This window comes from Leptonychotes weddellii, chromosome 16 (assembly GCF_054177405.1).
Source record: "Leptonychotes weddellii isolate Sample4059 chromosome 16, ASM5417740v2, whole genome shotgun sequence".
Taxonomy (NCBI): Eukaryota; Metazoa; Chordata; class Mammalia; order Carnivora; family Phocidae; genus Leptonychotes; species Leptonychotes weddellii.
The window spans coordinates 48276388-48288768 of NC_138384.1; the positions used below are offsets into that span (position 1 = coordinate 48276388).

General features: G+C 52.9%; 1 protein-coding gene across 6 annotated transcripts; it reads right to left on the reverse strand.

The window, feature by feature from the left end:
* Positions 1-1872: 1872 nt before the first annotated feature.
* LOC102750754 (leukocyte-associated immunoglobulin-like receptor 1) lies at positions 1873-10958 on the reverse strand. Of its 6 annotated transcripts, XM_081807294.1 has the most exons (11): positions 10763-10958; positions 10358-10393; positions 9071-9250; positions 8226-8504; positions 7993-8127; positions 5533-5571; positions 5133-5243; positions 4813-4855; positions 4689-4726; positions 4474-4529; positions 1873-4002 (listed from the first exon to the last, which is right to left on the reverse strand). In XM_081807294.1, the coding sequence occupies exons 4-11, from the start codon at positions 8491-8493 to the stop codon at positions 3856-3858; spliced, it is 837 nt and encodes a 278-aa protein (XP_081663420.1). In that variant the 5' UTR covers positions 8494-8504; positions 9071-9250; positions 10358-10393; positions 10763-10958; the 3' UTR covers positions 1873-3855. The 6 variants fall into 6 exon arrangements, with proteins under 6 accessions (XP_081663420.1, XP_081663419.1, XP_030893961.1 ...); XM_081807293.1 differs by lacking the exon at positions 9071-9250 and having other exon boundaries at positions 10358-10407; positions 10763-10957; XM_031038101.2 differs by lacking the exon at positions 9071-9250 and having other exon boundaries at positions 10763-10956.
* Positions 10959-12381: the final 1423 nt, after the last annotated feature.

Sequence of the window (12381 nt, forward strand, 5' to 3'; positions counted from 1 at the left end):
GATCATGACCTGAGCCGAAGGCAGATGCTTAACGACTGAGCCACCCAGGTGCCCCACATGTGACTCTCCATCTCGGGGTCTGAGCCCCATGCTGGGTGTTGGGATGACTTAAAAATAAAATCTTTTAAAAAAGTGTTAATAATGGGCGCCTGGGTGGCTCAGATGGTTAAGCGTCTGCCTTCGGCTCAGGTCATGATCCTGGGGTCCTGGGATCAAGTCCCGCATTGGGCTCCCTGCTCCTTGGGGAGCCTGCTTCTCCCTCTGCCTCTCTCTCTCTCTCTGTCTCTCATGAATAAATAAATAAAATCTTTAAAAAAAAAAGTGTTAATATTTGCAAAGAAGTAAAATAGCAATTGCACCATAATAAGTCAGCTGAGTTTAGGTTGAATTTTTCAAAAATATTCTTTTAATATGTAATAAAACTTTTAATACAAGGCCTATAGCAAGCATGCGGGTTTCTTACCTTCCCTATAGCAAAAAAAAAAAATAATAATAATAATAAAAGACATAAAAATCTATCAGAATGAGACACTCAGGCCCCCCTAGCAGTTGTCAGGGTAAGGTTCCATTTTAATGTGAGTGGGGTCCTCGAGGCTGACCCCACAAGCCAGGTAGAGATATAACACGTCCCACCCCACAGGGGGCTCGGGGCTCTCCTGGCAGGCGTCTTGGGCACCCCACAGCCTCTGGTGGCATAGCTGGTCCCGCTGTGGGGACGTGGTTGTGCATGCAGCCGCCTCGTCTACAGACCCTGTAGCAATCAACAACAGTGCTAAGCAATCGAGTGGGCAATTGTGGACAGAAGCCTAATCTGTGTGCGGAGACATTAAGAAGTAACAGGGGCCATGAGGAAGGGAGGAGAGGATCCCGTTCAAATAACAGAGCCATGAGGCCCGCCCACGTGGTCAGGTCCTGGGGGCTCAGGGAGAGAGGCATGGAATTTGGACACCGTGTGATGTGAAATAGAAGATGGAGAACGGGGGCACCTGGGTGGCTCAGTCGTTAAGCGTCTGCCTTCGGCTCAGGTCATGATCCCAGGGTCCTGGGATCGAGTCCCACATTGGGTCCTGCTCAGCGAGAAGCCTGCTTCCCCCTCTCCCACTCCCCCTGCTTGTGTTCCCTCTCTCGCTGTGTCTCTATCTGTCAAATAAATAAATAAAATCTTTAAAAAAAAAAAAAAAAAGAAGATGGAGAACGGATCCAGGGAAATATGGCGACCTGCTTTCTGCACACCACAAGGCAGGGGGCTCTCAGGAAACAGCCCCCAAGATGCCCACACCCCGTCCCCATCAGAATGTGTGTGATTAGGGGAGCATAACAGCTCATGTGTGATGGAAGTTAACCTCCCGCACGAGCAAACAGGTGAACGTGATCCCAGCTCAGCAGTAGGGTGATTTAAAAATCCTGTGTATTCGTAGGAACTGTGCGAGACAGGGCACAGAGCAACCACACTATTGAAAGATTGTTACAGTTCTCCGGAGGAGGGGCACACCACACCACGCAGGGCTCCAGGGGCAGTCAGCGGGGCGGGGGTGGGGCAAGCGGAGCTTTTGGTGTGGTTTCTACAGGAAGAATGAGCAAGCCAGGGTGAGCAGGCTCAGGACTGGCTGGACTCCACAATTTCAGTGGGCTCTCTAGTGGAAAAGATGACCCTGTTGTCTGTTCCGTGGCTCTGGGGTGATGAGGGCACATGGAGAGAGTGGCCCAGAGTGTGAGAGCCTCGTAAGGGAGGTGGTTGGGGGTGTGGGCTCTGGATCAGCTGGTGAGTGTTTGAAAAGTGCACCCCCAGGAAGAGGATTTTGCTCAGGAGAGGGGGTCAGTGAGGAAGGTTGGAAGTCAACGCAATGACTGAGGTCGTGTCCAGCACATGCATCTAGGACAGATGTCAAGTTTATAGACGCCTGAAAGGTGGCTAATACGAGGGGTATAGCAGGTTCTGTTCCACAGAGTCATTCTGGGCGCACGGAAATTAGACCGTCAAAACATCCAGCATTTTACAGACCAGTGGGAGGCAGCCCGTTCGCATGCTGCCTTACATGTTACCTTACCTCACGTGGCAAACGGTGTCTTATTGGTGTCAGCGAGTTAAGGATTTGGAGAGGGGAGATGATCCTGGATTGTCCGGCGGTCCCAGTGTAGGCACGAGGGTCTTTATAAGAGGGAGGCAAGGGGCGCCTGGGTGGCTCAGTCGTTGGGCGTCTGCCTTCGGCTCAGGTCATGATCCCAGGGCCCTGGGATCGAGTCCCACATCGGGCTCCCTGCTCAGCGGGAAGCCTGCTTCTCCCTCTCCCACTCCCCCTGCCTGTGTTCCCTCTCTCGCTGTGTGTCTCTCTGTCAAATAAATAAATAAAATCTTAAAAAAAAAAAAAAGAGGGAGCCAAGAGGGTCAGAGGAAGGGGAAGGAGGCGTCACAGAAGCAGGAATCCTAACCAGAGCAGGTTTTAAAGATGCCACAGGGCTCCCTGAGGATGGAGGAAGGGCCACGGACCGAGGGATGCAGGAGCCTCTAGAAGCTGGAAAAGGTCACCAAATGGATTCTCTGCTCGAGCCTCCAGAAGGAACGCGGCTCTACGGACACCTTGCTTTTAGGCCCGGAGAAACTGATTTCAGACTTCGGACAAGCAGAACCGTAAGATAACGGAGGGTGTGGTGATTCGTTACAGCAGCCGTGAGAAACCGATACCCTCACTTTACATGGAGGAGTTGCTGCAACCCCGTTAGGAAGAACGACGCCCAAGCCCAAACTTGAAGGGCGTTAGCTGGGTGAGGGAGTGAAGGTCAGAGGAAGGACAAGGTCTTGGAGCTGGATGGTGCTGTTGTGTTTGGAGAATGCATGGCGGTCCAGTGTGGATGAGCCTGGAGTAGGGATGGGAAGTGCGAGGCTGCCGTGTTCCGCGGCGTGGACTGAAAGCCTCAGGGTCCCTGAGGCTTTGCCTCAGTGCTCTGTGCAGTCACAGCGTCACCAACTCCCTCGTATGGTCCATATATATGTCCATTAGTGCGTGTGCATGTGCGTATTCATTTGTATAGTTTGTGTGCACGTGTGTGCGTGGGTATATTTGTGGACATGTGCATGTAGGGGTGTGTGTGTGTGTGCATGTACGTGCGTGCATTTGTGGACGGGTGTGTGAGTGGAGGCTAGGGTCGTACCATCTGCTCGTTTACTCGGGCACACGTCTCCTCAGCATTGCCCTCATTCCTCCCTGGGACACTCAGTTCAGAAAACACCAATGCATTCTTTGTCTTGTTTCCTGCTCTGAGCTTTGAGCAGAGACTGGGACCAAGCTCCCCGTGCAGGGCTACTGCAGGGCGGGCCTGTGAAAACTTTTACTGATGAACAAAGAGAAGCATAATCCAGAAAACGGCGTCTCAGCTATCAGCTGCCCACGTATAGTCCAGGTTCAAGGTCAACTTTGGAACTCTGGAAGGCCTTTAGAGTCAGCTGAGTGGACAATTAAATCAGAGCCTCTGGGGGCAGTTAGGGATACACGGGACACATCTGGAATCACCTGTGTGACTGGGAGACCATAGCTGGGTCTCTGGAAACAGCCAAGTGACTATAGCTGAGTCTCTGGAAACTGCCAGGAGTCTGGAGTCTGTAGCTGGGTGTTTGGAAATAAGGGCTACACGTTCTCTCCAAGGACCTAGTGGATTTTAGGAGGGACCCCATGGTTCATGCATCTCCTAGATGTTGATTAGGGGTCTCCTGACGCCAGTTCTTGCCTCCAGGAAATCTGACTGCATGGCTTTCCAGAAAGGGATGATTCCATCCGGAAGCCCTCCAAATGGCCACTTCACGCGTCTGCAGGAATGGCTTCCTGTGTGTCTAGGAGTGGAGGCCAGCTGGGCCTGGAGTCAGTGTCTGGCCAGGGCCGCATATGTGCTGGACTCAGCCGTGGGCTCCATGGACCGCGGGGACGCGGCTTGGGCCGTCCTCTGTGTGAGGATCCGGTAGTCCAGCTCAGCATATGTCACGTCCGGGGGGCCTCCTGCAGTAGGGGTCTGAGAGACAGAGACCCAGGTGAGTCAGGGTGGCTGAAGAGAGGGTAGGGGACTGTGGGAAGGGGAGGCTAGTAGCCAGCCTCCAGGTGACCCCCGTGACCCCACCTGCTGGAGTCACCACTGTGTGTAGTTCCCTCCCACTTAGGATCAGGGCTGGCCTGGGTGACCAGTAGACTATGGCAGAGTGAGGGCATAACGTGGCTTCTGGCCCTCCCTCTCTGTGGCCTCCCTCTGGGGGAGGCCAGCTGCCATGGAGAAGCCCAGGAGGAACTGAGCGTCCTGCCAACAGTCATGGCGGGGGGTGGAGCGCCATCCTAGAAGTGGTCCACATCTTCACAGCCACCTCCAGAAAGACCCTGAGCCAGAACCACCCCACTAATCTGTTTCCAAACTGCTGAGCAAAGAAACGGAGATCATTTCATCAAGCTGCATCTGTTAATGCAGCAATTGGTAATGGGTACAAGGACTTACTGGGGTGTGAAGCATTTCCCCGTCCTTTTCAGGAAGTCTGTCGACTGTGGCCAGATCTGGAGGGGAGAAGACAAGGGGTCAGGTCTCTGAGGTGGGTCTTGGAAGGCAAGTTTGCCTGAAAACTCACAGCCTCAGGTTTTAAACTTGCACGGCATCGGGAACATCCTAGAATGTTCCCAAACGTTCCCCCCTCCCTGGCCTGTCCCTCCTTTTACCTGGTGTCCTCTCTAGGATGTCAACGGCCGGGCTAACCCTGAGGGGAAAGAACAGTGAGCACTGGGGGCCCCCCTGAAGGCAGAGGACTGGGAGGGGGCTCGGGGTCAGTCTCAGGAACCTCACCTCTCCTGGGGCCTCTGCTCTTCACCTTTGCTGCTGGGGGGCACTGAGGACAGTCAGGGGTGTGAATTAAGAAGAGAGCCCTTGGGGCGCCTGGGTGGCTCAGATGGTTAAGCGTCTGCCTTCGGCTTAGGTCATGGTCCCAGGGTCCTGGGATCGAGCCCCGCATCGGGCTCCCTGCTCCGCAGGAAGCCTGCTTCTCCCTCCTCCACTCCCCCTGCTTGTGTTCCCTCTCTCGCTGTGTCTCTCTGTCATATAAAAAAAAAAAAAAAAAAAGAGAGAGCCCTTCTTCCCAGCACCCCCACCCTCTCCCTGAGACCTACTGTGTTTTTTCTGGTGCTGATAATAGAGGAAGATGAGGACCAGGAGGAGGACACAAAGGAACAAGGCCACAGAGATCCCAATGAGGATAGAAACATGCTCTGTTGACAGGCCTGGGGGAACAGGGAAGATGGAAGCAGATTACCAGGGATGCGCATTTATTGGTCACCAACTGCATACCATGTGTATGCTGGGTGCTGGGCATGCACACACCTAGGTATAAAATCTCTGCAATGCATAGTAGTCCTGTGACATGGGAAGCATTATTACAAGACCAGGGTCCTGAGTGCCGAAGTCCTCTGTCCACAGGGCATCAGCAGAGCTGGAATAGGACCAACCCCAAAGCCCATTCTTTCCCCTTCCCCAAGAAGCACACCCTGCTCCTCTGTCCCCCTCACTCACCGGGACTGTTACTGTCCTCCCAGTGCATCTGTGGGTCTCCTGGGAAGGAGGAATTGAGCGCACGGTCAGAGGCCTGAGCTGGACAGAGAAGGCTGAGTCTTCCCGACTCCCCCCGCCCGGCAAAGGGGGCTCCTCCAGAACAGACCCGTGGAACTTTCTGTGAGGATGGAGATGCCCTATCATGCTGTCCAGTATGATAACCTCACTGGATGATTTCCATTGAAACGCAAGTTAAATAAATTTAAAAGTCAGATCCTCAGCTGCACTGGCCATGTTTCCTGAGCTCAGGGGCCACGCCTGGCTAATGACAGCGTGCGGGATGGCCAGACACACAGCGAGCCCTTCCTGCAGGAGGCTCTGTGGGTCAGTGCTGCCCTCCGCCCTCCCCTTGCTCAGCTCCTTCTGCATTCCCACCCCACGCGCAAAATCCCCATCGCTGATGTCTTCTGTTTCTCACAGCAGCCCCCCAGTGGGGGCGAATCTCCCTTCTGTGAGCGCAGAAGCCAAGACTCCACGTCCTCCTGTCGCCTCCTGAAGCCTCACGGCTGAAGCCAGTCATTCCAGCACGGCTTGGCCCTGGGTTCTGGGCACTTACTGCACGTCCATTTCACAGGTGGTCAAACCGAGTCCTGCCGGGCTCCTCCGCACACAAGGTGGAGCCCCCACGTCGTCTCGTCCGGACAGTGCCCCCTCCCTCCCGCCGCCCCAGAGGCTGAGTCCTCAATGTCCTTTAAGAAAGGCAGAAAACGGGCGCCTGGGTGGCTCAGTTGGTTGGGCGACTGCCTTTGGCTCAGGTCATGATCCTGGAGTCCCTGGATCGAGTCCCGCATCGGGCTCCCTGCTCAGCAGGGAGCCTGCTTCTCCCTCTGACCCTCCCCACTCTCATGTGCTCTCTCTCTCATTCTCTCTCTGTCAAATAAATAAATAAAATCTTAAAAAAGAACAAAACAGAACAAAAAAAAAACATTAAAAAAAAAAAAGAAAGAAAGGCAGAAAACTTCACCTCCAGAACTTCCCTCCCTCAACACCTTGTCTTTGGTCCATGACGCAGGACCCCACCCCTGTAATATATAATAAATATAAATATACGTTTTTAAGTTCTGTGTTTTAACTTATATACGTATAATTTAATTCACGTAAATAATTTTAATGATATATCACTTAAGATTACTTGTAATGCATAAGCTAGATATCTCAATTGTATCTCAATTATACATATTTACTATTATAAGGTATGTATTTACATATATGAATTATAGCAATACATGACACATAATACAATGTATCACATTATATACTATACAATACTGTACGTTATTCCATATGTAATAATATATTAATATATTTTATTATGTTAATTATAGTACTGTGTATTTAATATACGATGTAAATATACATTCTAAAATATTTATAGATCTGAAATTTTGTAAGTTAATGTTGATATATATAAATGCATTCTATTTAAACATATACAAATATATATAAACATTTCTATTCCTCATTCTAATTAATTTTCCCGTTAACGTTTGGGAGCTCAGGGACCCTTTCTCCCCATTCCCCGTGTGCATCCAGCGCTCAGTGGGTGGGTGTCTGGTGCATACAAAGAAAGGGTGAGAAGAAAGGGTCAGTATTAGTAAGACCAGCACTTTCTCAGGCCGTGGCATTCAGCAGGCAGTGACCCGACCGCCGTGCCCTGCGTAAACCAACTCCTGCGTCCCCTGCGCCCCAGGGTCAGGACACCTGTCGCCCCTTTTGCGCGCGAGGAAACTGGGGCGCGCACGGTTTTGGTCCGCGGGCACAGAGCTCCGAGGCAGGACTGGAATCTCCACCCTGATGCCAGCAGGAAGGCTGCGGGGTTTCTGCTCTGAACTTCAGTCTTCGCAACAAGAGATGGGGGAGGGGGTGAGAGGCAGGGGGCATGCCTTTCCCCACCCCCTCCCAGCGGGGTCAGGATTCTCTGAGAGGGGCTCTGTCTTCCTCTAAGTGACCTAATGCCACCGTTGGGACATAACCATCAAGAGCCCCGTTCTCTCCCGTAGTTTGGAAGACTGTCAGTCTCTCTGTCCCTCTGGACCTCTGTCCCTTGCAGAGCTGCCAAGAGTAGGACCCTGCCCACAAGGGGGTGGCCACAGCCTGAGTTCTGCCCCTCCCTCCCCCGGGCTGGTTCCACCCTTCAGAGCCTTGTGCCTTTGGGCATGAAACTTGCATCGCTTTGCACATTAAAGGAGTTGGGGGCTCTCCGAAGGTTAGAGGAGTGCCTCCCACATCCAGCCGCTGCTAGCTTTGACCGTTTTCACAGCACCTGGTACAGAGGTAGATCAACCAGTGAGTGTCCTTGCGCTCTGCATGTGGCAGCCCCTCACTGTGGTTTTACCAGTCCCTGATCCAAGCCAGAGCCCCCCCAGGTCCCCAGCACAGAGCACCCCCAGCAATGCCCCCTGGCTGAGGTCTGTTACTCACCAGCTGAGGAGTAGGCGTGTGTGGGGGGGTGGGGTGTCTCTGTGACCAGGACAGAAGCACTGATGCTCGGTGGAGTCCCCCAGGGTCTGTCCCACTCAGCCTGGTGCATCTGTGCGTTGAGCACCCATGGGAACCCTGAGCACCCACGGGAACCCTGAGCATCCATCAGAAGACCGTATCCGGCCATCACCCCGTCCTAGAGAAACCTGAGGGCAGAGCAGAGGCATCCTCACCTGTCACCTCCAGCTGCAGTGGCTCACTGCGTTTAGACCAGGTGACACCGTTATGATAAAGGCAGCGATAGAGCCCAGCAGCGTCTTCACTCGCCGCGGGGATGAGGAATCTGGCCTGCGTCTCGTGCTGTGGGTTCTGCACATCTGGGTGTAGGGCATGTCCCTCCTTCTCCAGGCGGAATGTCTCAGCCTCAGTGGGTCCCTGGCACACGATGGTCACGGGCTGCCCCGGGATCACAGAGCCCGGCTCCGCCCAGATGGAGGGCATGGGCAGGACCCCTAGGAGGGAAGCGGAGTGGGCGCTCAGAGGCCACTTGTGAGAAAGTCACCATACCACAAGATTCATCCCTGTTAGATGCTCAATTCATTTTTAGGCAAACTTGCAGAGCTGTGCAATGGTCACCACCCCTTTGGAACATTTCCGTCCTCCTCCCCCAAGGGACCCCCGCCCACCCCTGCCAGGCCCATTCTAGGTGGGTGTGAATTCTCCTCACTGCAGTTTTTCTCCCCCTTGACATAGGACCCCGGGACTCGGCCACATCTTGGGCTTTCCTCAGGGTGACAGGGAGATGTCAGAGCAGGCTGGGCGCCCAGACATGTCTGCTGCGGAGTGTGGCCTCTCTCGCTGCCCATGGCCACTTTCTGGGGGGACAGAGGGGGCTGGGACAGAAACAGTCGATGAGGGTGACGTGTCATTTGTGGGGACAAGGGAAACAGGAGTCTGGAGTTGTAGGAATGACTGTGGCCTGGCTAGCCCCGGCTGGGGGCAGGGGGCAGTCTGCAAAGCCCCAGGGGAAGTCCAGCGGGGGGTGTGGTGGAGTACCAGCTCATCTGGTCCCACAGACCTCAGTGGATGAGGTTTCCTGTCTCCAAAGCAAGTCCTCTGTGGGTCACCCGTCTCTGGGTTTGCTCTGTACTTTCTACCTGCATCTCAGCCTCATCTCTATTTCCTTGTTGTTAAGGTTCTTGAAAACCCCCATCTGCCTCAGCTAGGCTGGTGGCGGAGGAAGAGAGGGTCTGTATCCCTGAAACAGGAAGACGACATCAAAGTTACAAAATCCCTCATGGAGGCAGGAGCTAGGAGAGATTATGTGCTCATTTGCCTGCTCTCTCTTTCCTTCCTTCCTTCCTTCTTTCCTCCCTCTCTCCCTTCCTCCTTTCTTTCTTTTCTTCTTTCTCTCTTTCTTTCTTTCTTTCCTCCTTCCTTCCTCCTTCCCTCCTTCCTTCCTCGTTTCTACTATATCTTAGTACTATCTATCCACGTACAGATGCCCTCCACGTGCCACTGGTCTTACAAACCTGAGAAACACCCCCATGATCCCTGCCCTCTCGGGGCTGAAAGTATGGAGGGAGGACAGATACTGATCAAACACTTGTCCGAGTCCACAGGTACAAACTGTGATGCGTGCCCTTGGGGTGAGTGTGGGAATCTAGGGGTCCTCGGGGAGGCTGGAGGGAAGAGGCATCTGAGCTGAGAGCAGAGGGTCCGGGGTGAATCACCCACGCTGAGCAGAGAGGGGTGGCCAGGGCATCTGACACAGAGAAGTCAGCATGTGAGGAGGTCCGGAGTTGAGGGGGAAATGGTGTGTTTGAGAAAGAAGGAGGGCTGAGGTATCTGGAGGTGAGTGAGCCGGACAGCGTGAGGACAGGACAGATCCAGACCAAAGAGCGGTGCGTGGATCTCATGCGATCTGAACAGAAATGGTGAAAGGGCTCTAAAAAGCTACTATTTTGCCCGGAAAAAATATGAAAAATAAATTTCAAAAATGTAAGTGAAATTTTAAAACTATCATTTAAAATTATGTCACTAGGTGATGTGTATTGAGGGTAAAGAAGTTGGGATCAAGGATGGCGTCTGGAACTCTGCCCTTGGCAACTGTCATGTTCTCTGCCCAGGGGATGCTGGGGGCGGGGTCTGGGCTTGTGTGGGAGAGCCTTGGGTTCAGCCTAATCCTGTGGGGTTTCCATTGTCTGGGGGGCTGTTGGGAGCGCAGGTGGAGAATGGAGAGAGACCTGGGAGGGTCATACATTTGGGATTGTTTGCAATTCGGGGTAAATTTCAGGGGCTCCTCCCAGGCCCTCCTAGGGTCAGCACCACTCTGGGGTACAGAGGGGATGGGGGGGAGACTCACCTTTCTGTGCTTGGAGCACTCGGCCCAGGCAGAGCGCTGGAAGAGAAGATCTGGTAAGAGAGATGCCCATCCCTGGTTTCCTCAGGGGCTGCTCCAGTCCTTCTTGCTCTGAAATAGTCTCGAGACAAGTCCCCGGCCCCCTCTTCCAAATAGATGCTTCTCCCCCGCCAACCCCTCTGGAGTCTGAAATCGTCCCCATACCCAGGAGCCCATTTTTAGGACTGAACTTGCACGGTCTGACTAGGTCTGGGGCAAGAGCTGAGGGTTCTGATCCACATCGCTCTCCGAGCGTCCCGAAGTCTTCTGGACTGGGGTCAGGACTGGGAAGGGAAGCAGGCCCCCTCCCCAAGTCTCCTGCCCACCCCCTCTGTCCCTCAAACCCTTTGCCTCCATTCCAGGACTCACCAAGGGCCAGGAAGGTGGTCAAATGGGGAGACATGCCCAGACCCTTGCAGCCTGCACACCCCTGCAGCCGATGGGTGAAAAGACAGAGCCTGCAACTGACAAGGGACAGGATGTGTCAACTGGAGCACATCATGGGGTTTCTACATCCGCAGTCTCCCACAAAGGGGAAGAATGTGCTCTTGTCCTTCCCACTCTTCTCACTAGTGAGAGTGAGGAAGTTGCCTTCCAAAACATGCTTGGATGAGGCTGAACTCACGCCCAGATGAACGCCTGAGGTAAGAACCTGATGGTTAACCTCTGGGATAAGGCAGAACATGGATCTGTGCAACAAACTGACTTGATAACCAAAGTAACCATCTGTTCTTGGGCAAGACGTCATGCCACTTTACACCAACATTTCCTCATATTTAAAATGGGAAGCCTAAAATCCTCCTCCAAGTCTTTATTTTTTTTTAATTTTTTAAAAAAGATTTTATTTATTTATCGGGGCGGGGGGCAGGCAGGAGGAGAAGCAGACTCCCCACTGAACAAAGAGCCCAGTGCGGGACTCGATCCCAGGACCCTGGGATATGCCCTGAGCCGAAGGCAGATGCTTAATGAGTGAGCCACCCAGGCGAACCTCCTCCAAGTCTTTAATATTATGATATTCATTAAATTCTCAGTCAGGTGTTGGGAACTTTAAAAACATCCTGCTAGCATGAGTTCTCTTCCCATTTTCCCCCCAGTGCCGTTGGAACCAGGGAAAGGTAGGGTGCCCCTGAGCACATGCAAAATCCTAAAGGGGTGGGATGGTCAGGAGACAGACCTCAGGCTTGGGGCCAGATGGGGCTTGCAGTTGCGTGCTGAAATAAAGAGCAGAATCAGGGTGGGGAACACACTTATGCACCACGGAGCCCAGCAGGACAGGGGTCCCACCACAGATTCTCGTGTCCACTGCCCTGACGGCAGGAAGAGCCACTTCTCCAAGGTGTGGCTGCAGCAGACACTGATGGTGGCCAAACATCAGTCACGGCTCCCTAGTTCCCTTACTAACAGGAACCTAGAGCTGTTAGAGTGGCTGTGTTCGAAGCTTGGGGCTGGGTGTGGGTGTGGAATGAAGTCTGGGTTAAGGCAATCTAGCAATCCCATTTGCAGTAATTGGTCCAGAGTGGGGCACGTGACCAGATCTGGCCAATGAGGCTGAAAGCAGGATATACTGCCGTATCTGGGACTCCTATTTCTCCCTTAGTATTGGAGGGTCTCATGGGACCTCTGCCCTCTTTACTCCTGTCCTTCCCTGGGAAGTGTAGCATGATGATGTGATAGATGGAGCTGCAGCAGCCACCTCACAGCCATGAGGCAACAGGCTTGAACACAACAGCAGAAACAGCTGGGGTGGACAGACATGAGGTCTAGGATCCGTAGAAGGTCCCTGTGTTGCTAAACCAACCCTAGGACCACCTCTCCCTGGAATTCTTAATAAGTAAACAATAAATAACCCTAGATTTTCCTGTCAAAACGTCAGACTAAGTCTATGACTTGCACTCCATCTTAAATATAATTAATTATGTCTAAAAACCTAAAACTGCTTACTACAAGATCTTAAGAATCTTCTTCAGTGCCTTAAAGAAATGAAAAGT

Bases quoted from the DNA above. Each gene is read 5' to 3' on its own strand.
- LOC102750754 (XM_031038101.2), bottom strand. From the start codon at position 10,796: ATGTCTCCCCATTTGACCACCTTCCTGGCCCTTG. The intron at 8,128-8,225 runs GTGAGGATGCCT...GTGGGTGCTCAG, and splicing joins ACTGCAGCTGGAGGTGACAG to GGTTCCCATGGGTGCTCAAC. The intron at 4,003-4,473 runs GTAAGTCCTTGT...TCTGTCTCTCAG, and splicing joins GGGAAATGCTTCACACCCCA to ACCCCTACTGCAGGAGGCCC.